Below are 27220 nucleotides of genomic sequence, written 5' to 3'. Positions count from 1 at the left end.
GTTACTGTGGTATACTAAAAAATAAATATCTGGTCTTTGTCCTCAGTTCCTGGTACATAACTCCTAAAATCCTTGGAATCTCTGGAGTGATAGGAGTGTCTTTTGTATGCTAATGAATGACTGGTGGCTGGGGCCCCCAGATAGCTTCAGGAGGGAGGCTGGTAGCCAGGAACACAAAGCCTTGTTTAGAAGTTTGGAACTTCCAGTCCCACCTCCAATCTCCAGGAAGGGGAGAAGGGCTGAAGATTGAGTCAATCATCAATGGCACTGATTTTGTCAATCATGCCTATGTAATGAAACCTCCACAAAAACCCCTAAATGAAGGAGTTTGCAGAGTTTGCAGGTTGGTGAACACATGGGGGTGCTGGGAGAGTGACACACCTGGAGAGGGCATGGAAGCTCCATCCTCTTCCCCATACCTTGCCCTCTGACCTCTTCCATTTGGCTGTTCCTGAGTTGTATCCTTTACAACAAATTGATGGTAGTGAGTAAAGCTATTTCTTGAGTTCTGTGGGTTGTAGGAAATTATCACACCTGAAGAGAGAGGCAGGTTGTGGGAGCCCCTAACAGTGTAGCCAGGTGGGACAGAAATGTGGATCACTTGGGGACCCAATACTTGTGACTGCCATCTGAAGTGAGGGTAACCACTCTGGGTAGTTAGTGTCCGAATTGAATTGAATGGTAGGACATCCAGTTCGTGTCAGAATTGGTTGGTGTCAGGAGGGAAAAAAGCTTCTCAGTTACACAACCAACATGTGACACACCAGGACCTGAACTCAGGTCTTCTAACTCTGCTACTTACCTGTATTACTTCATACACGAGAAGAATGTTGCCTCAACCCTCTTAGACAAAAAAGTGGGCAGCAGCTGCTGACTTGTAAACTCACACTGGGGAGTTGTGCATGATGAGAAGAGTGGGTGGCCCTTCTCTGAAATACAATCTCTTCCCTGATTCTCTGAGATCTCAACACTTACCTAACATTAAGCTTTCATTCTATCTCCCAGGGATTGCAAATTTTTATCGTCTACACTGTCAGAACAAAAATCTTCCAGAGCGAAGCTTCCAAAGTGTTGAAGTCGCTGTCATCGTCCACTGGGACAGTGAAGTCTCTGCCACCAATGATCCCACTGAGGCTGCGTGTCAGGATGTATAACATGCTCAGGTCATTGCCAGCCCTAAATGAGCGCTTTAGGCTGCTGGAGCCATCTCTAGTTAACAATGAAACGACACTCTCTGAAAGTGACCAAGAAAACCCAAGCATCTAGACCGTAAAACTGTTACCCTTTGTGGTCCTCTTTTATTCAACGCATGTGAGTTTTGTGTTTTCTATTTCCTTCCTTTATTACCGAGGCTTCCCAGAAATTCTCCCTCAATATATTTTGCTCAAGGTTAAGAATCAGGTAAGACTTGTTGTTTATTATCATCAGGGATAATGGATTTGGTAATTTTTCTATTATTCAATAGATTCTTACCCAAATGAGGTGAAGAATTCCACCCAGCATTCAAGATAACTCAAGATTATCATTGCTCCTTATATCATAAAGTCTATGTGACAAACTTTAATAAAAATGTAGAACCTAAACCAATTCTTTTACTAAAAAGGACATGAAGAGAAAAATTTACCTTCCAGAACAAAATGAACACTGTGAGGAATTGCTTGTATGTATCATACTTTTGCTCTCTGAATATTTTAAATTTGTATGTGCTCATGGTTTTATTTCCAACTAAGAATTTTGCAGCAATTTAACCTGGAAAGGGATATTTTTTTCTGTTAAAAAAAATAAAAGCAGGTTTTATGACCAGAGGAATTGGCTGTATGGGAAATGGGCAGTGAGACGTAGAAAGATCAGCTGGCTGGTTACTAAACCCTCTGATTATTTCTTTACAGTTCTTGATACATCTGTCCTTTTATTGATGAAATGACACTGAGACTCAAAAAATGAAAAGTTTGTCACAATCACCCCTTGTGGCTTTTAAAAGATCTAAGTGCTCACGGAATTTCAAACACTTGAATGATGAATGGCTTCCTAAATAAAAAATGACCTTCACTGGGGTGGGGAGCACTCCCACTGGACTGAGGAGGCAAAGCCTTTGAATTGCTGTGTCTGTTTTGTCATGAATTAGGCAGCTGCCGTGAGTGCCCTGAACTAAGGGACTAACAAATGTCACGTGAGCTGTGGCAGACGCTCCTCACCACACCCTCAAGAACACGTGCTTTTTTGAAGAAAGGTTGTAAACGACTGTTGGATTCCTAGGCAAGCCAAGAGCCTATTTCATCTGCAGTGTACTTGAGACCTTACAGGATAACGGAAAAAAGTAAAGGGGAGATCAAGAAGAAAGGCAGCCCTCAGAGGTCAGTGTTTTCAGTGTGCTATAGTGCTCTTCCTGGATAGGGGCTGGACACTGGGAGAATTACAAGAGGTGCTGTCTACTCTATGTCCTCAAATTTACATTCAGGTGAAAATAAACCTTAAGTAAGGGCCACCTTAAACGTGGAAAAAAAAGTCACCAAAGAGCCACATTCAGCCTGAGGGTGGAGTACACGTGTTCCTTGGGAATGTTAGTTTTCTTTGCACTTTTTTCAGCACTCTTGGGGGTATAGCAACTAAAATTCCACAGAATGTTCCTGGAATGGCTGTACCCTCAACGTGCAGCTCCATGTGTGTGTCACGGAGGCCACATCAGGCGGGCATTGATGTTCCCCTACCTACCCCAAAATGCTGCCACTCAGAAAGAGTACTATTGATTTAAGCCTTTACCTCCTGCACTCGTCGGGAATTTGTTAGTTTAATGTTAGAGAGCCAACTCAAATTAGGTCAAAGGTCAAAGAGAATTTAATGACTCAATTAATTGTAAAGTCCAAAGGCCAGTGGGTTTTAGGTAGGGTGACTGCATGTTCTGGTTGCCTGGGCCAGTCCTAATTTGTGCTGCTGTCCTGACTTCAGTATTACTAGCAGCCTCTTTTACTCTCAAAAGTGTCCTGGTTTGGGACACAAAATATATGATAATGCTGACTTTAAGTCTAGAGTTCAAATGCAAGTAGTTCAAAGAATGTGTCAAGATTCTTTTTCTCTCCCCGTTTCCTGGCTCTTTGTGCTTCTGTGTTGGCTTCATTCTCAAATTGGGATCGCATGGCTGGAAACTGGCCATTGGCTTCCCCTTCCTCCTGCCCTGCAACCTCCCATCGGTGTGTCCCATTGGCTGCAGCAAGCCAGAGCCAGTTGAGCAGGAACCTGGGGGGCTCGGTCCCCTGTGATAAAGAGCAGAGCAGGGGCAGGGAGAGTAAAGGACCAATGGCCTGGCACACTCTGCTTGGTCATGTGCCCACAGGCACTGTGTTCAGAGAATATTGGTCCAGCCTGGATCACATACTTACTGTGAAGTGGAGGGATGGGGGCAACCTGGTGGACAGGATGTCCTGGACAGTTACACTAAGGATGGGAAGCTGGCAGCAAAACGTTAAGGTGCTTCCACTACATCTCCTGACATAATACAAATACCTTCCTGGAAAAAGAACCACTTTAAGGCCCATCTATCATTTCTCTTACTCTGAGGAAGCCTATTAGATGCTTGTCTGCAGAGGGTTTGAATGGGGTGAGTAAGAAGAGCAAGAAATTATTTGGCACCTTGGAAGTTGAGGAGCAAGGATGGGGACTAGGAGTAGAAGGGTGACTTACTTAAAAAGAAAATTGCAGGACAAGGAGAATCAGAGTACTGCAGAGCTGGGTTTCCCGATGTTGTGTGGGACTATCTTTCTGTGCTTCTGATTTATTTTGTGTGTTGTTTCCTACAGCCTTGTTGGTTGTGGCAGCACATGTAGTGTCCTTGGGCAATTTGGATTTCCTTTCCTGGGTCTTAACTGACAGGTCAGAGCTCCCTGTTTATTGTCAGAGTCTGGACTGCTTTTTCTCCTATTCTTCCCATTTTGAAGTTTATCTTGCCTCTTTTTTTCTGTTGCCAACAAGGGGAGATCATTCTCAAGCTCACTGCTGTCAGTTTGTCTTTGCCTCTTTCAGAAGAGCTTGGCATTCTTTGCAAACATTTGGGAAACCTGAGCCAAAAGTGCCAGCTGAGTCATCCCAGCCTGTCAACCCCTGGAGCTCTCTGGTTCTGTGGAAACCCCTTAATGGGATGCTGGGACCTGCAGTACCTAGCTCCTCAGGTGATGTCCAAGACAGAGCCATGGGATTTGGTCCACCCTGGGGACGAGGTGGGGAGGGGAGCAAGGAGCCTAAGAGGAAACTGCCTTCTATTCCTATTGACAGTTTTAAAACACTGTGCTAACTGTGTTATAACAACTTTAGAAGATATTCACCAAATATAATTTTTAAAAAAGCAAAACTATAATTCTCTAACCTATCAATAGTCTGTTTACCCATGTTCCTTTACGCTCTTTGTTTGACTACATAAGAATTTAAATAACTGTAATTATTGTAAATGAAATTTTATTCTGATTTTCACCTGCAATTACCCATTTATGCAGTGCTTATAATAATTAATGATTGCATAACATAGCATAAGATACTAAGTTGTTCTATTATTGGATATCTGTATCATTTCAATTTTAATATTGTAGTGACACAAGATAAATAAACTGGTACATATATATTTCCTTTCTTCCTAATTATTTCCCTAAGATAAACTCTCAGGATTAGGATAAAATGTGTCAAAAGGTATAGACATTTGTTTAGCTTCCTTGTATATATTACTATATTCTTTGAAGATGTTGCTCTAATTTAAAACGTTACCGCCATTATACCATAAACATTTTTTATATACTTGTTTACTTTGGTATCTTATTTCTCAGTTATTTGTATGCGTTGTCCATTTACCAATTGAGCTATTGTTATTTTTTTCTCATAAATTTGTATGAGTTCTTTTCTATTATAGTTATTAGCCCTTTAATTATTGCATTTGGTGAAAATATTTTCCCCTGGTTTATTTTTTTCCCTCTCTTTAATATAATCAAATGCTCACTCTGCATTTGATTCAAAATATCCAAAAGATGTATAGAGCATTTAGCATTTTTTTGAGTTTATATATCCTTATACAGGCAGAGTATTTTTCATTTTGTGCTAAGGAATATGTTAGGTATTATATAGAAACTTCTAAAATGAAGAACAGGGGCATAAATATGCCAAGTGAGGCCAAATAAATCATGTACCACAGACACAGGACATCGCTAACCCTTCATTATATCCCACAGCAGTTGGGTGGGGTTCCATGTCAAAGTTATTTTTTCCTCTCAAATATGTTTCTGTCTCTTTGTGTTCATCCGCCTTTTCTTAAAAATAAAACACTAAACCTTGGAGAAGAGAGAAGTTTTATTAGCAACTACCTATTAATACACACAAAAAACCCAGAGATTCAAAGTAGTGTTACATAAGCATCATGTATCTTACTTTATTTACATATAGGTAACCTATTAAAATGTGTATTTGCAAAAAGTATATACAAGTTGCTAAAAAACTAAGTAAGGAAATCAGGAGGAAGGGAAAATAATCCTAGGAGCAAAAAGTAAGAAACCAGGGATGAGATTAGTACCCAAGAAGCACGTCATATGGTCTTGCATTGTTGCTAGGAGTGGGCTGCAGACCAGACCGTGAGCTTCCCCACACCCAATATAAATCGGGAGGCATGATCACATGAGTCACATATCTCTTAACAATTAAACAAACAAACAAACAAACAAACATTTCTTGGGAAAAACACAGTTATTCCATCACTACTTGAAATTGGCATTGATAGTTTTCTTGAAGATTTCCTCCTGGGTATATTACCAAATGAGAAGGCAACTATTCGGATCAACAGAAAGGCAATGGCACTTGGAAACACAACCTGTTCACATCCGTGCCTGCTGGTTTGCTGCATGCACACAGCAAACAGTCCTGTGTAAAGTTCGGTGCGACCACAAAGTCACACAGTACTGTGTATACACAGAGACACACATGTAATGCACCACAGGAAACTTCAGGGTCACAGGTGCATCACTCAAGACTATTTTAAAAAAATATTAAAGTGGTTTTCCTTAATTTTGGCTATTGGTGTTAGTTTTCTGTTTTGTCTGCTTTGGTAGGGGGCTTGCTTTTGTTTTTTCCTTTTAAAATTAATTTTATTGATATATAATTTACCTGCAATAAAATGCATCCAGTTTAGGGGGCAGCCCAGTGGCATAGTGGTTAAGATCAGCATACTCTGCTTCAGTGGCCCAGGTTTGTGGGTTTGAATCCTGGGTGCAGACCTACACCAGTCACCAGCCATGCTGTGGCAGCAACCCACATACAGAATAGAGGAAGCTGGGCACAGATGTTAGCTCAGGGCCACTCTTCCTCAAGTAAAAGGAGGAAGATTGACAACAGGTGTTAGCTTAGGGTCACTCTTCCTCTCCAAAAAAAAGCTTCCAGTTTAAGTGTAAAATTAGATGAGTTTTAACAAATGTATACACCCCTTGAAACCACTGCCCTAAACAAGATGAAGAACATTTCCATCACCCTGTAACGTTCCCTTGAGCCCCTCCCTAGCTAAACCGTCCTCCATGCCCAGCCCCAGGCAACCACTGATCTGCTTTCTGTTATCATGTACTAGTTTTGCCTATTCTAGAATGCCATATAAATGGAATCGTGTCCTCTTTCGAGTCTGGCTTCTTTCACTCAGCATAATGTTTTTGGGATTTATCCATGTTGTTGTATCAGTGGTTGGCTTCTTTTTATTGCTGAGTAGAATTCAGTTGTTTGGGTAGACCACATTTTGTTTATGCTTTCACCAGTTGATGGGCATGTGGTCATTTCCAAGTTTTGAAACTATAAATAAAACTGATATAAACATTCTTATACAAGCCTTTGTGTGGTTTTCTTTTCTCTAGCAGTAGAATTGCTGAGTCATAGAGTAAGTGTATATTTAACTTTATAAGAAATTGCTAAACCATTTTCCAAAGTGGTTGAACCATTTTATACTCCCAATAGCAATTTATGAACTTTGGAGTTAGTTTTTCAAGTCCTGATTTGTGAAATATTTCAAAAAGTAGAAATAGGTTACAAATCCGTTTTGCGAGCTATTGATCATGTTTCTGAAAAATCCCATTGCTTAACATGTTAACTTTTTAACAAAGAAGAAGAAAAAAATAAAAGCAAAGCAGAGTGGTGTGATCTAATGCTGTTTTCTCTTACAACTATAATTCCCAGGGAACCAGGGTCTGCTTCTTATCTTCTTCCAGGAGAGCTTTGTTACACGTGGAAGTATGACATTGATAATTTGCTGAACTTTGATATAAGCTGCTGTGAAACCATAATGTAACAGTTGAGGCCCTCTGGACCTTTGCAATAACAGGAAAAGAAGACTATTTTTTTCCGGCTGCAGTACTTACCAAGCAACTGCAGATGAAGGAAGCATTCTGAACTAGGAGTTCTGTGATGTGAGGCAGACATTGGCCTCTGGAGGCATAAGCTTGAGGCTCCACCCCTGTAAAGGTATGGGTAGCACCAGGTGAAGTCTAGATTCCTGACCAGCTCTAAAATTGTGTGACTCGAAATGCAGGCTGAAATTATTTTTAAATTAACTTAAGATATTTTTCCCACCTAAGTATCACATGAGTATATTATCCTTAAAAAGAGAAAGTAAATTAGAGCATGCCAGATACAGCCAAATTCCCCTTTGACCAATTCCTACCAAACCCAGGCCCCACCTCTCGTCTTCCTTCCCCTTCTCCCCACAGTTAACCATTGTGGTAAGTTTGGTGTGTATCTTTCCAGATTTTAAGAACTACATACAAACAAAATTATATACACGTGGAAATTCATAGTCTTGTGTGTGTGCTTTTATTCCTTCTTTTACATAAATGGCATAGGGAACTGATTCAGAGGTCCCCAAGACCACCCCCAGGGTCAATGATTCACTAGGGGCTCTCATAGGATTCAGAATAAAGCTGTACTCATGGCTCTGATTTATTACAGCAAAACTATATAAAGCAAAATTAGCAAAGGAAAAAGTCCCATGGGGCGAAGTCCAGAGGAAAAGAGGCCCACACTTCCAAAAGTTCTCTTCCAGTCCAGGCACACAGGATGTGCTTAACTCCTCCAGCAATGAATTGTGACGACACATGTGAAATGTTGCCTACCAGGGAAGCTCATCAGAGACTCAGTGCCCAGTGTTTCTATTTGGGGCTGGTCACAAAGGCACCCTCTGCCTGGCATGTACCAAAAATTCCAGAGTCCCAGGAAGCAAGCAACTGTTCAGCATAAACCACATTGTTTGTACAGACGGTTTGGGCACAGTGCACCATTCTTATTAAAGGATGGTGGGTATGCTCCCAAAATCCAGGTTCCCAGACACCAGGCCCAGGCCAACCCTGCAAGCAGGGCTTTGTAAGGATTGTGGTCTCGGGCTGCCAGATTAACTCTCTCTGCACAGTAACAACTTTCTGAAACTTGCTTTCTTCACTCAGTAAGGTGATTTTGAGGTCTAACTGTATGTGTGTAAGTTTCTTTTAATTGCTCCATAGTCTTTTACTTGAAAATAACACATTAATGGGTATCTGTTTTCTCATGTGCAAAGGTTTCTCTGGTACCGCAGAAATAGAACTGCTGGGTCATATAGGGTTGGGTACTTTAGATGTTGATAAATATTCCCATACCACCCTTTAAATAGTTTGTAGCAACTTATGCCCCCACAACAGAGTATAAATGTCTACTTTGCCATACCCTTTTCTATAAAGTATTATGAACCTTTGATTTTTATCAAACTAAGACGTGAAAAATAGCATCTCATTGTGGTTTTACTTTGCATCTTTTATTATCAGTGAGTTTTTCTTCATTGAAATGGCTTTTTGAGAATGGCCTGTTTAACTATGCATTTGTATGGAGGGACTGAAAGCAGGGTCATTGGCAGAAAGATTAGAGATGGAGAGCCTCCAAGTACCCAGAGTTTGATCTGACATGCTTGGTTTCTAGAGTCTGACATCTGGGTTTCTTAAAAGAGCTGAAAAAATCTACCGTTAATCAAACAAAAAGTTGTAAGATCTCCATGTACATCTTGTGGCATTAGCCTTTCAACCTAAACTCTGACAGAGTGCAAAGCAGTAACTCAGCTCTGTCTCCAGGAGACGTAAAGAAAGAAAAGAGAACAATTTCAAATTACTCAGAGATAAAATCCTATACTGCTAGGGAGCTAGGAACTCCCCAGTGATGGCTGCTTCCTGTTTCTGGAAGCTTGCCCTATAAAATGGTGGGGAAATTAGTTTTCATTCCTTCGTTCGATAAATATGTATTGACTATTTAGGAGATGCCAGCCTCTAGAGATACAAAATCTAGGAAGAACTGCCTTCAAGGAGCAATTTCCCTAAAGAACGGTTGGACATAGAGCCCCATGGCAAGGCAAAAACATTTTAGGGTCTCAGTGGATGTGTAGCTGGCAGGACAGACTGAACTGTTTTGCTTAGCTGATGCTAAGAATGACTCGCAGGTACACAGTAAGAAGATCACTCTTTTCTCCTTTGTTCTTTCTGCGTGGGGTGGCAGCTTCCTTTGTTTACACAAACAGATCGTTATGTTTGGCCAATGGAGGGGAGGCTGACTGACCAACTGGTCCCTATTTGGCCCTCCTGAGTTCACCTTTCTGTCTGGCCTCCTCTTAGTTAGCCGATTGCCTCCACAACACAGCTGATTCTCAGGGAAAGACATAACTTCTCCTTTGAAAATCCCACCCAAGGAGGAACTTACATCCTTTCTTTGGTTCCCCTGAGGGTAGCTGAGATGACTGAAATTTTCAAAATGATTTATACTAACTACTAAAGAAAAACATGATGAAACACAGGGTTTATCTAACTTGCTTACAAGGCTCATAGTCTTTGGCCCATTTCCTGTCCAGTCTGAGAACTTCCCTTTTTCATTCTTACGATTTCTCTCCTTCTATTTGAAGAGTTCTAGCCACATAGACTTTGATGGAGAAAGAGCAGATGCTAGGTAGGTGAGCTGACTCCCTCCCTCAGAACCACAGGACAATACTCACCCTTCTTCAGATGTCCGTGGAACACGGAAAGTAACCTTCGAACGTACAGCCACATTTCTCCCATGGTACAGGCAGGGTCAAAGTATTTCCTTACACTGCTCCTACTTTCTTCACATATTTCCAATTTTCACACTTCTGATTCAAGGCTATTGCTGGTGTTCATTTAAGACCAAATTCACCTGGAGGTAGGACAGAGGGCCAGGTGAGCATCATGTTCAACTTTCTCTGGTTCAGTATCTTTCTAAGCGTCACACAAAAAAGAGGTCAAGCTGTTTTCTGACTAAGAGCACTTTAAAGCTGTGATTACCTAAGAACAATCTTCTTAATGGCTTGATTAAGGCTTATCCCAATAAATGTTTCCATAAGTGCTTAGTAATTGATAATTGTCTGATAACAGCCTTTTTGGCTTCACTAACAAAAGGCAACAGTAACTAAAATCAGTGTCGACACATACAGTGGGGAAACCATGTTCTTGGGAAGGATGGTAACTGGTTCAATTCAGGTTATGGCTCTGTCACCAGTTATCACCTGCATTTATTGGGAGCATAAGTACAGAGACTTGTATCATCAGCAACTCTGGATACATTACAGAAACAGTAATAACTAGCCCATTGACTCAACAGATATTCATTGAATGCCTGCTATTCACACAAGGCAATCAATGCCAGATGCTCGGAGGGATAGAGAGAATATAATCACTGCTCTCAACTTGGGTGGGGCTGGGGACGCGGCCGGTGAACAAGCTCCTCAAAGACAGAATTACAAGTAAGGATAAGAACAATCACATGATATTTCATAAGGAACTAAATGTCTGACTATCAAATGTTTGATACAAAATCAGGGTTCTAATGTAGTCCTCATGGTCTTCAGTAAGACCACAAAAAGATACCATTTACAATCCCCCACAAAATAAAAAAGTCTTAATGGCCCCAAGAGTTGGCATTATCTTATACAGCTAAATATTTGCATAATCTACCATTTGGTAATCCATGCATTAGCATATAATCAAGAGATATTCTTGTATAAGAGACATACAGAAGAATGTTCATAGAGGCACACAGCAGAAACTGGAAACAACCTAAATATACTTTGATAGGAAAATACATTAAAAAAAATTTGTGGTAAATTCTACCAAGGGAATATTATTCAGCAATGAAAATAAATGAACTCCAGCTACAGGCAACAACATGGATATATCTTAGTAACATAATATTGAGTGGAAAAATTATGTCCCAAAAACTACATAGAGATGATACTCTATATAATGTCTATAAACAAGTAAAATTGAACAACATATTCCATAGGCATACATATATATGTGACTAAACTATATAGAAGATTAAGAAAAAAACAACAAAAACCCCAAGGGACTGTTAAACACGAAATTCTGGAGAGTGGCATGGGGACTACGTGGGGGAGGGCGCTCATAGAGAAACCTCATTTATTGATAATGTTCTAATCCTTGGGTTGGGTGGGGAGTTCCTGCTGTTCATATGCTTTTAAGTTAATTTTTAAAATGTAGTTGTCATATAGGATCAGGAACAGGAAAGGTCACTGAAGTTTTTGTGGACAAGTTAGTATTAAGCTGAAACAAGAAAATAGCATATGGTTTTGTTATTAAGGTGTTTATAATCTAAAGGGTCAATTTGACAGACTCAGATGATCATTTCGTGTGCTTCTCTATACATGCTCTCATATGACATATAAATAAACCCAAGTGTCGTCGATTTCACGACCAATCACAATATTGTAAGCCTATATCCAGCTGGATAGCAGGAGGCAAACTCTTTTATAAACTTCCTTATTAAAAATTTAAAAATGTATATTTCTGGAGAATCCTGAGGAAATGCCTTAATGTTGCCTAGATGTCCTTCTTGACCCCTGTCACCTGAGCCTCTGATCTGGCTTCCAAATAATGCTTTACTCTCTCCATTCTCACTTCTTGCCTCAGGCAGCTCCTGCTTCTGCTTCGACCTGAGGTATCATCTTACCTCATCTCTCTATTTCCACGTGGGAGCTGGGAACAGGTGGGAATACACCAACTGCCTGGGGGTGAAGCATGAGGGAATTATAACTTAAAGAACCTCAAGCTGCTTTTGGATTCCACACGCCCCTCTACAAGACCACCTTTTGGGTGCCTCTCTTCCTAGCTTCCAGCTGGCCCCCGTGTAACAGGGCTCAGTTTATTTCTCCTCAATGGCAGGACTCTTGAATGAGTGCCCCTTTGCTGGGTGCCTAGAGAGAGGAAATTGTTTCCCCTCATACCAGGCTAAGGTACCTCACCTTATCTCTGGCTCCAGGATCTGATCTCTTTTTAGGAAGACTGACAGTGGTATAATTCATTTCCTTCAGGGAGTATTTCACCTCTGCCCATATTTGTGTGGTTTTATCCAATCGCAAACCATCTCAAAGACATCAAATTCTATTATTGGATAGCACTTCTTTCCCCAAGTCTGGATTACTCAGTTCTAAATAACAAGCAATGAAGAACAGTATTCTGAGATCAGGAACTTTTTTCATTCCTTCTATAGTCCTCGCTCCCCCAATCTCTGCAAGCATTTGCTCAAAGACCACTATACACAGCTTTCGAAAATACAATTCAGAGGCAAAAACGCATTCTAAACTCATACATTTCACTCTCAAACAGTATTTTTCAGACCTATGACTGCAAAAAAACCCCACACTATTTACAGTACTAAAAGAATATAACTTCTCGCCCTGAATTCACTTTACCCCGTGTCCTTCAGGAGTATTGGTCAAGAACTGGGGACCAGGTGAGTTCGAATTACTTTTTGCTTAGTCTCCGTTTTAGAAGGCAAAAGTTGCCTGCAATTTTTAAAATAGCACCTCCCCTGCAAACGTATGGTTCAGTCTGTGCCAGGGCACTTCTTACATAAATACACGTATTCAAAACAAATGCTTTAGATAAGAAGATAAGGGAAGAGCATTACAGGGCCCGTTCAAATACCTTTTCCTTCAAAAAGGCTTCTGAAATCCTTAATCCGCCTTAATTTCCTAGCCTTTATCCTTTACACACTCATAAGTTTGTCCTGTCTGGTCAACGCTACTGGAAACTCCTTGCTCACAGACTGATTCATCCCCATTCCCAGCACCGTGTTTGACAAGGCGTAGGCGCTCAATAGTGAATGAATGAATTTGCAAAAGGAAGGCGGGAAAAGTGTTCGTTTTTCTCGAGATATGACTAGGACAACTACAGTGGCCACAAAAAAACACCCAAACTTGGACAAACGCCCACTTTCAACCAGCTCTCAGAAAGAAGCCAGAACAGCAAACTACGCCCCTCCCACGAGCGCGAGACGGGAAGTGCAAGCTTTCAGGAAAACCGGAAGTGCCTGGTCACGCCCCGCGCATGCGTGCTCCCAGCCCGCTCACACTTCCTGCGTTCGATCCTCCAATGAGAAAGCGGAGACTGCGGCTCACGCCCCACCCCGGGCCGCGCCAGCTCCGCGCCGGCGCCGCTGCGCATGCGTCCTGGGGTGGCCTGTCGCCGGGAGGCGGGGCCAAGGGACAGATTTTGTTCTTGCTCCCGCCCCTTTCTTCCCCACCTGCCACGTACTGGGCCGAGCTCTCGCTGGGCTCGGTGGGTCCGCGCCATTGGCCCGGCCCGCCGAGGGGACCGAGTGGCCGTGAGCTCAGCCTCCCGACGCCCCAGAGCCTGGCGTAGCCTCGCAGTGTCCGGCCAGCGGAGACCGTGGGGCGGCGGCTGGCGGCCTCGGAAGCCGGTATGGCCGCTGAGACGGAGGCTCGGACCAGGCGGGCCGGACGACGGGGAAGCGCGGGGAGGGCCCTTCTTGAATTGGCGGGCGGCGGGGCCGGAGCGGCCGTGGAAGAGGCCGCGGGACGGGAGGGGGAGGTCGGGTGGGGCCCGGGGGGAGGGGAGCGGAGCGCGGTGGGGAGGGACCCCGCAGGCCGGGGACAGGGAGGTGGGCCTCGGGGTCTCCGGGCCGGCAGGTGAGCTCGCGCGGACTTAGCCGGCTGCGGGGGTCGCGGTGGCCGAGGGGGAGGAGAGGTGCTTTGGGAGGCCGGGGCCGGCGAGCGCCTCCCCTCAGAGGGCTGGGAAGGGTGAGGAGGGCGGAGAATGGCGCTCTGGGAATAAGTGGATTGGGGTCACTTGAGTGGAACCCCGTTCCTTCGCTGTCATTGCTGAATCAAGCGCCGTCTGGAGGCCCAGCCCAGTGGTATAGTGATGACGTTGATCATGACAGCTAACTTTTAAGAGTTTACTTTGCTAGACACTGTACTGAGTATTTCGGATGCATGATCTCCTTCAGTCGTCACAAGGATCCTTCTAGATTTAGATGTTATTCCCATTTTGCATATGATGAAAGCGAGGCCTGCAGAAGTACTTGCGTAAGATCCCAAGCCTAGTTAGTGGGAATCTTTACCATCTTGCTACACTGCTTCTGGTCAAGCAGGATTGGAGGCTCCTTGCGTTCTTTGGAATAATCCAGGGTTGATTGGCTTAGAGTTTCTTAAAGGAAATTGCTACCCTCTACAGGTGCCTAAGGAGGCCCGTCTGAATTTGAGCAGGGCCCTACCCACGGGTTAGTGGAGCTGGAGGTTTGGCCACTGAACTTAGATCGTCGTTCAAGAGGCAGGCTTTTTATGTGTCCTTGGGCATGTCACTTTATTCTCCAGCGCTGAGAACAGCGTTCCTCTTGGAAAGTTTCCTAAGTTAGTGGCTGTATCATTTCTGGACTTCAGAGAGAGTGGGGAAAGGACAAGATGGCAGAAGAAAATGCTGTAAGAATCTCACCAGCAGTCCTGGCAACTAGTGGTTTATACCAGTCTACCTTGTGACAGAAGTTAGAGAAAAAGAGGAGGTGAATTCTACTATTACATAAAAAAATATGGGAATGGGATTTCCCCCAGAAGGGAAAATTTTGTGGTACCCTTAGTTTTGGGATACTTGCGTGCATGCCTTGAGGAGGTGACTGCACAGACTGGGGACAGCCTTAGGAAGGAAGCCCTGGTTCTGGCCACAAGGAGTTTGCAGTCTATGGAAAACACCAAGAAATAAGTAAATTTGCAGGCAAACATAGCAGATACAGAGTAAGAGAGACTCCTGTTCTCAGATCTCTTGGAACCAAGCAACAATCCCCCCACAATCAAAAGGACATGCTATCAGTTGTATTTGATGTTAGAAATTTCTCTTAATTATGAGTATGTGTGTTGTGGGCAGTCAGGTCTGGCTACATAAAGAAGGTACAGTGTGAAGGGCTGGCTTGGGAACTGACCTGAGAGTACAGCTTCTTCTAGTCCCTTTATTAGAACTTTATTATTCCTCATTCATGTTTTGTTCAGGGAGCAAAACCAAGTCTTTAAATACTTGCTATTTGCCAGGCACTATTCTAGGTGCTACTGAGAATAGATAATACCGTCTTGCTGAACCCAAGCCCTGGTCCCTCACGACATTATTGCTGGGTTACACATCCTGTGGGAGGAGAAGGTGACATATGTTGATTTCCTGAAGTTCCTTATTACTCTCAGGCTGTAAGGCAAACAAGGTGGAATCTTTGCCACCTTGTTGAAGTAATTATACTTCAGAGCTTGGCACCTCGCAGGTATTCAGTAACTGTTTCCTGAATGAAGAGAGCAGGTTTGGCTAACAGGTGAAAAGGTCTTAGGAGGTTTCACTTAATCACAGTCTTCATGAGAAGTCCATTGTGAGAATTGGTAGATAAAAGACTAACTATTCTTATTGTATATTAAGACAAACATAGCATCCAGATCGTGGAACACAGTCCACCCTGTTCTGAACTGACCTTAGAGTGTTAGATTCAGTATTTAATGCCCCATTTTAAGATGGGGCATTAAAGATTTCTTAATAAAATATAATTAATAAAAAATAATAAAATATAATTAATAAAATAAAGTTACCTGGAAGGATATAGGGCATTTAGAGAAGAACTTTAGGGTATTTATATGTAATATTCATGAAATGAATTAGGATTCATGAAAACTTTCAAGTATTTGAAGGGTAGATGTGTTAGGCAGGTGGGGTGCTTTCATACATACATAAAGAGAATAGTTGTAGAGAAGTATGAAAACCAAATATGATGTTAATGAAATAACAAATTCAAGAGGAGAAAACAGAAAGCTGCCAGTAGTAAAGCATGGGATCGAAACCAGAATGCAGCCTGTAGGAGCTGATGCTAGGGAAATGCGCAGTAGTCATAGATAATGTCTTCAAGAACATCTTGGTCTTGAGAACAAGAGAAAGGCTTTGAGAAGAAGAGCTATTAACACGTTATTTAATCGCACGTTATTTAATCGTAAGTGTTCTCTCTATTATACAGTAACCATTAACTAACTAGAGACTTCAGACATTATTTTGAGTTTAGGATTACAAAGTCATTACAGGATAATAACACTGAATAATCTGAAATAAGGTTAAAGTAAAACCCAAGAGGGAAAAGTTCTGTAGCACATTAGTATTTAGTGGTCAGTTCTCTGCACTGCCTTATTTCTTTTTTACAGTGTGCAATCTGATCTTACACACCCACTTAGGTCTGGGGAGGGGTGTGTTATGGAATGTGTGGAAACAGTAGTGGACAGTCTTGTTAGAAAGCTCAGGAGGGTATCACTCATTAGTCCTTTTCCCTCAAGTTCCCAAAATAGAGAGGAAAATTAGCAAAAATACTCATGAGGTGTTTCTTATTTTAGAAATAAAAATTTGAGACTATTTTAGTGTTCACACATGCTTTTCTCTTCAGGGTTAGTCTTTAGCTATAGGCTAATAGAGTTTGGAAGCCAACTCTATTATTCTATATTCTATGTTCTATATAACTCTAATATTCTATATTCTAATATTCTCCCTTCGTTTACCAACTTTTGAGTGACTGCCATGTGCGAGGCACTGTTCTAGGCTCTGCGAATACACTGAACGAAACCATTTTCTTCCCTACGCTCTAGTGGAAAAGACAATAAAAAATTAACTTTCGATGTCTGGTAGTGATAAGGGCTTTGGAGAATAACGAAGCAGGGTAAGAAAGTGACAAAGGAACTATATATAAGGTTAGACGGCCAAGGAAAACTTATGAGAAATTAACATGTAATCAGGGATCTGAATTATGTGAGGAGTGTGAAGAGGGCTCGAGACAAGGCAGCAGCGTGCAGAGCCTTGAGCTGAGGAGAAGGGGAAGCCAGGGCAGCAGGGCCACCTGGGGAGGTGGGAGAGGAGGTGAAGTAGTTGGCCGGAGGCCCAGGGCCCAGGTCGTGACCTTGCAGTTCTGGCTTTTACTGAGAGTGGATGGGACTCCTTGAGAAGCTTTTGAGCAGAGTGAGTGAGATTTTATTGGCCAGGGGGACTCTGTGTGTTGAGAATGGATGGAAAGCGGGCAGACCAGTTAGGAGTCTTTGCAGTAATCCAGGCAGGACGTCATGGTGGCTCGGATCAGGTTGACAGAGGTGAAGCCGCTGAAGTGATTGGACTGTAGAGATAGTTTAAAGGGAGTGGCAACCGGAGTTACTGGCAGTTTGGTGGATGTGAGGAAAAAGGTTTGAGGAAAAAAGGAACTAAGATTTTTTTTATCTTGATCAACTAGAAAGAAGGAAGGAATTGTCACTGAGATGGAGGAGAGTACAGGAGAAACAGATTTTGGGGGGAAGATCAGGAGTTTGTTTTTAGAAATAAGTTAGACATCTAAATGGTGAAGTCAGATAAGCAGTTAAATATGTGGGTAAAATAATAATAAACATAAAAAAATAATCTTATTTTCTAATGCATATAATAAAATCGTTATCTCCAGGCCATTTTAACATGAATATGGCAATACTGGAACAGTGACTCTCTTTTGAAGGCTAGAATTTCATTAGATTCTAATAGTATATTTGCTTTTCAACTTTCAAGATGTGTTTTATAGATGTTTAATTGTCAAAACCATTTTATCAGTCTTTCTCTAGAGTTGTGTATAGAGAACATCCTGGAGTCCACCATGAATGGACAGTTGGACCTAAGTGGGAAGCTAATCATCAAAGCTCAACTTGGGGAGGATATTCGACGAATTCCCATTCATAATGAAGATATTACTTATGATGAGTTAGTGTTAATGATGCAGCGAGTTTTCAGAGGAAAACTTCTGAGTAATGATGAAGTTACAATAAAGTATAAAGATGAAGGTAAGAGTGTTTCTAAAGTTAGTTTTTAGAAGTCTAAGTATTATATATGTTCTTTTGCCCATTTTTCACTGAACTATCTCAGAATAAAAATTCCATTCCCTTCCATGGTAATTGAGTGACCACTGTCTTTAATTTAATGGGATGCTCATGTAGTTAGTTACAATTGTTTTATAAGTTAAAAATAGCTAAAGGGCTGGCCACTGGTGTAGTGGTTAAGTTCATGCGTTCTGCTTCAGTGGCCTGGGGTAGGTGGGTTCGGATCCTGGGTGCAGACCTGCACACTGCTCATCAAGCCATGCTGGGGCAAGGTCCCACATACAGAATAGAGGAAGATGGACACAGATGTTAGCTCAGGGCTAATCTTCCTCACGAAAAAAAAAAAAAAGAGCTAAGTGGTTTCTTATTAGAAGGGGATTTTAAGTGATAGAATGCTTTCACATACATTTTTACAAGCATTTTTTTTTCTCTTTTGCCTGTGCAAGTTTGGCTTCCTCTTTGCTTTTAAAACCAAACTTTCACTTGTATTTCCCAAAGTGAAAGGGATATCCGTAGATATTGAATGAGAAAGGATTTCATAGTCAACTAAGTATGGGAAAGCCGGTTTAAATGAAGACAAAAGTATTTCTTTATTGCAGGAATTTTCAGAGCATATGATATGCTGATGTACATTGTTAGTTTATAGTGTGCAGTGTTCCCAGGCTCATTTGACCACAAAACTATTTTTTTTTGTTGTTTTTTTGGTGAGGAAGATTGGCCCTGAGCTAATATCTGTTGCCAGTCTTCCTCTTTTTTTTTTCTTCCCAAAGCCCCAGTACATAGTTGTATATCCCAGTTGTAAGTCCTTCTAGTTCTTCTGTGTGACATGCCATGGCTTGATAAGCAGTGTATAGGCCTGCACCCAGGATGCGAACCAGCAGACCCTGGGCCACTGAAGCAGAGCAGGCGAACACATTATGACACTGGGCTGGCCTCCAGAAAACTGTTTTTATGGGGATGGGTTTTTAAATGACAACTGTTTCATCAGACACTGTGGAATTATAATAGTAGTATAGTAGTATCTTTGTTTCCTTTTCTTTAAACTAGTCTCCTTTGTTAACATCTCTTTGGAGATTGTGCTGTCGGTGGTTACTGCTCTCTACTGCTGCTGAATCTATTTCCAGTCTGTTTCACCTTGATCTCCATACTTGGCACTGCTATCCCTGTCATCCTTTTTTAAATACTCTTTATCCCTTAACATCTATGACACTGCTATCCCAGTTTTCTTCTTATCACTAATAGCTTCTCTGTCTTTCTGAGTCTTAGCTTAAAGTAATGCCACCTGTTATAATAGAAATCTTAAGATCTTAGTGGTTTAACTCAAGAAATCATTCAGGGACCCAGGTTGACAGAAGCTCTGATGTCTTCAGCATGGCTTACGGGCTCACCTTGAGTATTGGCATCCGGCAGGCAAGAAGACCACGTGTAGAGGGTCACGTGGGCTGTTGCCCTCTCTAGGCCTTGAGGTGCTGGATGGCATTTCTGCTCACGTCACATTGGCCAGACCCCAGTCACGTGGCTCTGCTGAGATGTCAGTGGGTTGAGAAATGTCCCTGGTTGGACAGCCACTTTCCAACAACTTATACTGTGGAAGAGGGGTATAAATCACTGATGATCAGCTGAACTGGCCATTAGCCACAGGTGTAATTCTCCTTTCTTTTTTGTAATGTGTGATCTAAAAGTTCCTAGAACTAATTTTTGAGGGTCACCCATATTAAGGAACAATCAAGGAGAGCAATTTTCTTCCTGTTCTCTTCCCTAGTAATCTCATCTACTTAGAATACATTGACTTCCATGAAACTCTTTGATTTCTACGTGTGCCTTAATTTGATCAATTTGTTCTTTTTCTTGACTTGACAACTCAAATTTTTAATGGTCTTCGTTTTACCTGAGATACTTTGTCTCGCCTCAAACTTGGCATATCTTACGTTGACCTCGCTGTTTAACTGGCGTTCTCTTAACTCCCTTATTTTTGAAAGGTCAGCGAACTTTCTCTTTAAAACATCAGCTGATAAGTAGTTTTAGCCTTGTGGGTCACATAAGGCCTCTAGCTCATCTTCTTTGCTTTAAAACCGTTTAAAAATATAAAAACCACTCTTAGTTTACAGTCCTGTAAACGCACAGCTTGGACCATTGGTCACAGTTCATGGACACCTAGCTTAGAGGATCCTCGTTGTTGAAACTTTGTCCCCCCTTGTAGTTTCCCCAGTGAATTTATTTTTCCTGGTGTTTTTGAGTGTTTTGAATTGTACAGATTTGTGTTCCTTAGACTGTGCTGGGTACTAGGGCTGAGTGCTGGCCTAGGTCAGGTTTGTGCCGTCAGGATATTCTGCTTCTGTTGAGAATTCAGAAAAGAAAAAAAGACAGTTATAGAAAGTTTCCTTCTTTTGCATTGTTTTCTTAAAAATGTGCTTATGAGTAGAATCTCTGAAGTTGAACATTAGATATGTTTGTTACAAGAAGTGGGTCTGGTTTTAAAGAGCTGAAAAGAATGATAAAATCCTCAGTTATGGCTTTTATTGCCATCTTTGTCCAGAATGAACCTATGTAATCAGTGTTAAAATTGGTGTAGCAGGGCGTCCCTGGAGCAGCCTCCCAGCCTCCCCGGATAAAGCCGCCCCTCCAGCCCCACAGCGTCTGTGAAGATACCCTTCAGAGGCCCCTGACCAGCGCGTCTTGCCTGTGGCTGCCTTTCTGTTCTTACTCTCTCCAGAGAACATTTTTCCCCCTAGCTCTTTGAAAGCTTTTGAAACAGGCAATTGATATGCTAATTATAGTGTTCTTTATCCTCGGGATCTAGGGGATTGCAGAGTCTCATGTGTATGGATATTTTTCTGGGGAGAGTTGATAGTTTGATGACCTGAAAGCATCCCCTGCCTCCCCTTTTATTAGAGCTGTTCTGTGAAAATCTTTTTTGCAGCCCTTTTAGTTACTATTCTGTATGGCTCCCCCTCTGTTTGTGTCAATGGTGTTTTACTGCACGTAGAATTCAGATTTCAACCTTGAGAGTCTTTATTCAACTTTTGATAAATACATTTAAATTTTTTGGAATGAAAAAGTTTCAGTCTAAACCAATAATTTATGATATTGGTACCATGAACCTCCTCCTGTTGGCTAGTGAAAGATCACTGGTGCCTTAATTTTAGCTGTGTTTTGGCTTTTCTAATGTGGGTGTGATAAATACCCTGCTGTAAAAACAAGTAGCAAAGTCGATGTAGTATTCTTTTGAATAAATATGTTTTTCTTAGATTCTTTAATGTTTAAGACTTTTTTGGGAGATTCTAATTATACTCTGCACTCTACAGTTTTTTGGATTTTAATTTAATGTATATCCTAGTTTACTACTGATGCCAATCTGAATCTCATTTCTTTTTTTTTAATATTGCAGATGGAGATCTTATAACAATTTTTGATAGTTCTGACCTTTCCTTTGCAATTCAGTGTAGTAGGATACTGAAACTGACATTATTTGGTAAGTGGTAAACTTTCTAATAAATTTACTATTTTTTCATTTTTATTAAAGACTTTTTAGCCTTTTTTTTTTTTAAAGACTCAGAATTAAGGAATAACTTTTTCAAAAGGTGCTTACATTAATTGGTGTTCCAGGAGTGGTCTTAAATTACTTGAAGCTTCTGACTATGTATGTTTTAAGAAAATGATGAAAGTTTGATTCACTAAGAACTGGGTGTATTAAGATTATTGTTTTTGAACTCAGAGATAACTTAAATATCCCTAGTAGAGTATTATTGCTTTAATTTAGCTGTATCAGACTTTTTTGAAATATTAAGGCTTAATTATATTTTGTTGAAGATTAACAGAAATTAGGCATGTTTTAAATTCGCCATCTGCTCAGTTACCCTAAATAGTGATGTGTACCCCTTGGATAAGTGTTTCCAGGATTGGAAATAATTGCAGGGTTAAAACTACTTTTATTAAGTTTAGTTCTCTAAGAATATGATTATCTTCTATAGTATAGTAGGTTTTTACTTATTTTCAGGGCTTACCATATAGGCCTGATACTTTAGACATTATTTTTCAAGGAGTACTTAAGGATTAGAGATAGTTCTGATAAAAAGACAAATATAAGACTAATTTTAATTTTTTAGATTTTAATTTTCCTATAAATTGTGACAGATTTGCAAGGCAGAACTATTAAGAAACAAGATAGAAATGATGACAGAGTTAAAGTGGAAGCATGATTATGTGAAAAATAAAATATGGACATTTTTTCTGGATATTTTGTTTTGTTCAGCATTTCGAAAAAGTTATATGGCACTGAACCTTGTAGTTCCATGATATATGATCATGGCCAATTGATTTAATTTGTATCCATTTCATCTCTGTCTAGGAAGGGTGAATATGAATCAGATTTTGAAGTGCTAATAACAAATAAAAACCTGTTTAAAATTTTTTAAATAAAAGGTATTTTTTAATAGAATTAATACTTACCACTCTTGGCCACCTGTCAGGCAGATTAGATAAACCGAAAACTCTCCTTTCAGAAACACAAAGGACATGCTAAATAATCCTGTACCAGAGCTTGCTGAGGAGAGTGAGGGAGATGTCCAGGGACCAAAAAAATAGATGGAATTAAAAATCAGGGCCAAAAGTACCAAAAGCTGAGACCTGGGATGGTTTTGGTGGCGATGGTGAAGGTTTCAGTCTACATAATCTAAGGACTTGTCATTTGGTGTCTATATGCTATAGGCCTTAGGTCCTAGACACTCAATGGGCTATTGCTCAAAAAGAATATTGTAGAAGAAAAACATCTCTCCATTGATGCAAGAAAAGTCAAGGAATTGATATAGGAAACTCTTAGACCCTGGGTTGTCAGAGTTTGTGGAGGCTTCCTAGAGGGTTCATGACCATGGTCTTTAGGTGGGTTAGGTTTAAATTTAAACTATCTGCACAGTTTGGGAACTCCCAAGCCCAGATACTACTATAAAAATAGCAAGAAGCAAAGGCAAAAATCTCCCTGGGGGCTGTGTTCTCAATCCAGGTCACATAGGCTTCTCACAGAAAAAATCCTGTTGGTGAACTTAGAGTTCAGAACTCTAAGACTGCATTTTTGTGGTTTGGTGAGTGTTCCTGTTTTTGTCTGAATTCTCGCATGATTTTGGAGTGGCTTTGTTTTTGTGTTGATCTATCACGGTCACAGAATGATCTTTTCTGATTGTTGGTGTTCTTTGAAATTGTGCCTGTTCAACAAGAGGACGCTGCAGCCTGCCTGTGAGCGCCAGGCCAGCTTCTGGCAGCCCTTGCAAGGCCAGGTCCGGTCCTGGCTGTCAGGAGCTGCTTTTCTCCCACATATTAGAGAAAAACCAGTAATACTCAGTAAAAGCCAATAATTAAGTGATGTAGGTAGGAGAGCACATTGAGCTTCCTCTTAAGTATGTGGGGAGTATGTAAAATACTGGTGAATTGTCTTCTAAAAGCTTGCATAGGTTTTTTGATCTTTGAAACGTATTTAACAAAGAATCTCTCTGAACCTTTATTTTCAAGTTGATTTCCTTTTTTAATTTGGTGCTTCAGGAGTTTGTACGTATGTGTACTGGTAATACGTGAAGCATTTTAGGTTAATTTTTGAACTCCTATCTTGAGGTTTGCATTCAGAGCCTTTTGTCACTTTTTTTAAAATAATGTCAGTGGTGACAGTCTTTGCTGGATGAAGGATTGCGTTTTTTTTTCTAGTTAGCTGAAAGTTAGTTGGACAAAATGAGTAATTAAATGAGGTAATGTTGCCCTCATTAATAAAAAAACCCAACGATTACTGAATACTCTCTTTAGCTTGTATACTGCTTTTGGAAGTAACGGCTTTGAAGGACAGTGGTGGTGTGGATTCATGAGTTCTGCATATTCTTTTAGTAGGGTATTTTTTAGGTCAGTTATTTTAGGTAGCTACGTTTTCTTCTTTTAGGTCAAAAGTAGGCGGGAGGGTTAACAGACCTATCAGTCATATTGCACTTTTTAACACTTTTGTATAGAATAAGGTGTTTATTATATTATTTCAAGACTATAAAAGAATAATGTGAAATAGAATGAGCCTTTGAAGGTATATAATTTCTATTACATATATTTAAAGCCTTCTGTAGGTTTTAATTTATTTTTCTATAGTTGAATTCTTCTAATAATCCTTTTTTTGGTCATAGGCCATAGATCTGGCATCAACAAAGACTGATGAATATTTATTTTTTCCAAAAGGTAAATTATTAGCAGTAAAGAATCCTTTCCTTAAAGAGAGTTATTCAAATGACATCAATAGGTGTCTTGTTTGATTTTGTTTCACTTTTTTAAGAAATTGTTTTTATTTTTCCTTATAGCATGTTATTCTGTTGATATGCTTATATAAGAACATTTCCTAATTTTACGTAAATTAATGCTTTCATTTCAGTTAATGGCCAACCAAGACCTCTTGAATCAAGTCAGGTGAAATATCTCCGTCGAGAACTGATAGAACTTCGAAATAAAGTGAATCGTTTATTAGATAGCTTGGAACCACCTGGAGAACCAGGACCTTCCACCAGTATTCCTGAAAATGGTAGACCATGAATCCATTTTATTCTGATTTATTCTTCTGTGTTTTTTTTAACTCTTCTTCAGTAGCAGTGGGATGGCACCCTCAGAGTCACCCTCTCTCATTTCTGTATCTGTGTTGGTATTCGTATCTGTGTTCTTAAACCTGGCTGTCCATCAGGATTCCTGGGAGATTTTATTGTAGGAACTCCTGGATCTCATCAGAGACTTACTGGAGGGCAGGGCGTGGGAATCCCAGAGGGTGATCTTTTTACACCTAGTCTTGGACTCCGGGGTTTATGACAGAGGTCAGTTTCAGACCCTTTGACTCTTGAACCTTTTTCACTGTAGTAGATAATTAATGAACCTTAGGAATTTAAAATCATTTCATGAGTTTTGTGTGGTATATGAAAAAGTTTCAAGCAAAAAATAATTTTAGATTAGTACATTAAAATGTAAAGTTTATCTTAAACACAATTTTAATAATCATAATATGCAAAGAAAAATTGATTTTTTCTCCCATTTTGCAGATCACATCTAGTATTTATATTAAGATAAAGCAGGATTTATCGACAAATTTGGAACTGACATACAGTTTTTGGACCAAATATATTTTTAAATGTAGACAAAAATTTAAGTATGTATTATGGCTTGAAAGTAGATGTTAAAAAACTGCTTTCCTCATCTTTTAATATTCTTAGATGTTGCACTTAGAAAATAAACTTTTTTTTTTTTTACAATTTTTGTGTTTGCATTTAAGTTTCACATGCTTAAAAGTGTCCATATTGTGAAATGGTAATTTTTTAGAGAGTGTGGGTGACTGCATATAAGGGGCTTAGTAGAAGATGATTTTGTGGAAAAGTGGCATTGTAAAATAAAATCCCTTGCAACCTTTAGATTCTGAGATACTCTATTTTGTGGCCCTATCTAAATTTTGGCGTTTTGTTTTCTTTCTTTAAGTTAGTTATAGTTTAAATAAGGATGCATTTTTCATAATTGCCCTCCTCCTCTGTTCTCTAGCCATGTGGAATTGTGCTAATGGTAGATGCTCAGTAAACACTTGGTGACTGATTAGTGATTTCTAGTTTCATCTCTGTATTTCAGAACGTTTTGGAGATTTGCTGAAATGTTGTGATCCTCCTGTCCTCTTTATGATGAAGCCTTTATATTTCAGGTCAGAGCAGATTGCCTGTTCTGAACTCTCTCTCTCCAAACAGAAAGCTCCAATTTTAGGTCAAGGATCTGAAGAAAGCTTTTGGCCATTTTCCCAGAAGAATTCATAAGTGCTGACACAACAAAATTTGTATATAATTTTGGTGGATTTAGGCATCTGTAGAATATCATGAAACTTAGATCAGAATTCCAGAAATATAGCCAGTACTGCACAGAAATTACCTCCAGTAGCCTACATTCTGCTCTAAGGAATAGAATTGTAAGCTTTTTGGTTTTGATGAAGCAACCTTTTTATTCTAACTTATTTCTTGGCACTATATCTACTGCTTTTCTTTATCAGTCCTTTATTTCCATGTTTTCATATATTTTATTGCTAACGTCTTACCTGTGTTAATGTAAAAGATGTTAAATTGGTCTCCTCTCCGCATCTTGGAATTTCCATCACATGTTGTTTCTTTTTGTGGTCATCCTTCTGGTTATTGTGTCTTATCTGAGTTATCTAAGGAATTGAATAATACATTCTGTGCTGTATTTTTACAGACGGTTGTAATTTATTTTTTGTTTTCTCTCCTGTACTTAGTAAGATCACTTACCTCTTGACTCCCTGCCTTCTATGGAATTTCCTAAGCCGCCAAGCTCTTAGAACGTATCCTGATTTAATAATCTTCTCAAGAAAAACAGCATAAAATAAACCAAAAAACCTACGTCAGAAACTGCAAGTGTAGTCCACACACACAAAAAAACTGCTGGTCAGCTGGCACTGCCATGCACTGTGTGGCTTGTCCTCACCCAGAAGCGTGTGGCTGCCATGTTCCTCAGTGCTCTGCCCTTGCTCTGGTTCTTGGACACTTGCTCTCCTCTCTGAGGCAAATGCTGCGTAGTCTGCCTTAAATACTGGCTTCACCTGTTGCAGTAGCTGTGGCAGCTAACAGAGCAGTCAGTGCCCTAGTGGACATGCGTTGCGTTTCCTGCTGGATTGGTCAGCGAGAAGTGGAGAGATGTGTTGATAGTGGAAGGTAGTCATGTGAGGGGGAATAACTGGTGAGATTGGTGTGATCGGCTCCTGAGGTGTAGCTTTGGAGTTAGAGGAAGGAAATTGGTGAGGAAGACAGATAACTGGTAGATGTATTTTATATGAGGAAACATTAGTATAACCAGTGGAATGATAGGAATGAGTGAGAGCGCAGGGCCGTATGCCCTTATGTTCCACTTAGTACTTACATGTTTTCACAGCATGAATTTTGTCTTGATCACAGGGGCGATCTAACAACTGATGTTTACTTGCTTGGTAATAGAAAAAATCGATAATTGTCTGTTAACACGAGTAAATGGTTAGCAGTGTTCTTTTTTGTT

At 40.5% G+C, this 27220-nt stretch overlaps 2 protein-coding genes across 9 annotated transcripts in view; both read left to right on the top strand.

The window, feature by feature from the left end:
* ADGRG7 (adhesion G protein-coupled receptor G7) overlaps nt 1-4593 on the top strand; it is a 58417-nt gene extending 53824 nt beyond the window's left edge. The window contains exon 16 of the mRNA XM_001502146.4: nt 1006-4593. Within this exon, the coding sequence (XP_001502196.1) occupies nt 1006-1266 (261 nt within the window). The 3' untranslated portion in view covers nt 1267-4593. The remainder of the gene's footprint in view (nt 1-1005) is intronic.
* Nucleotides 4594-13409: 8816 nt separating this feature from the next.
* TFG (trafficking from ER to golgi regulator) overlaps nt 13410-27220 on the top strand; it is a 30853-nt gene continuing 17042 nt past the window's right edge. For 4 of the 8 annotated variants that reach the window (XM_070243906.1, XM_023623904.2, XM_005602045.4 and 1 more), the window contains exons 1-4: nt 13489-13746; nt 17919-18145; nt 21570-21653; nt 24573-24719. In XM_070243906.1, the coding sequence (XP_070100007.1) occupies nt 17962-18145; nt 21570-21653; nt 24573-24719 (415 nt within the window). In that variant the 5' untranslated portion in view covers nt 13489-13746; nt 17919-17961. Of the gene's footprint in view, nt 13747-14662; nt 14848-17918; nt 18146-21569; nt 21654-24572; nt 24720-27220 lie in introns of all 8 variants that reach the window. The other 4 variants (XM_070243905.1, XM_070243904.1, XM_001503496.5 and 1 more) reach the window with 4 other exon arrangements.

The sequence above is a fragment of the Equus caballus genome, chromosome 19, assembly GCF_041296265.1.
Source record: "Equus caballus isolate H_3958 breed thoroughbred chromosome 19, TB-T2T, whole genome shotgun sequence".
Lineage (NCBI taxonomy): Eukaryota > Metazoa > Chordata > Mammalia > Perissodactyla > Equidae > Equus > Equus caballus.
The sequence above is the reverse complement of the archived record's forward strand: the minus strand, read 5'-3'. Positions and strand labels throughout refer to the sequence as shown.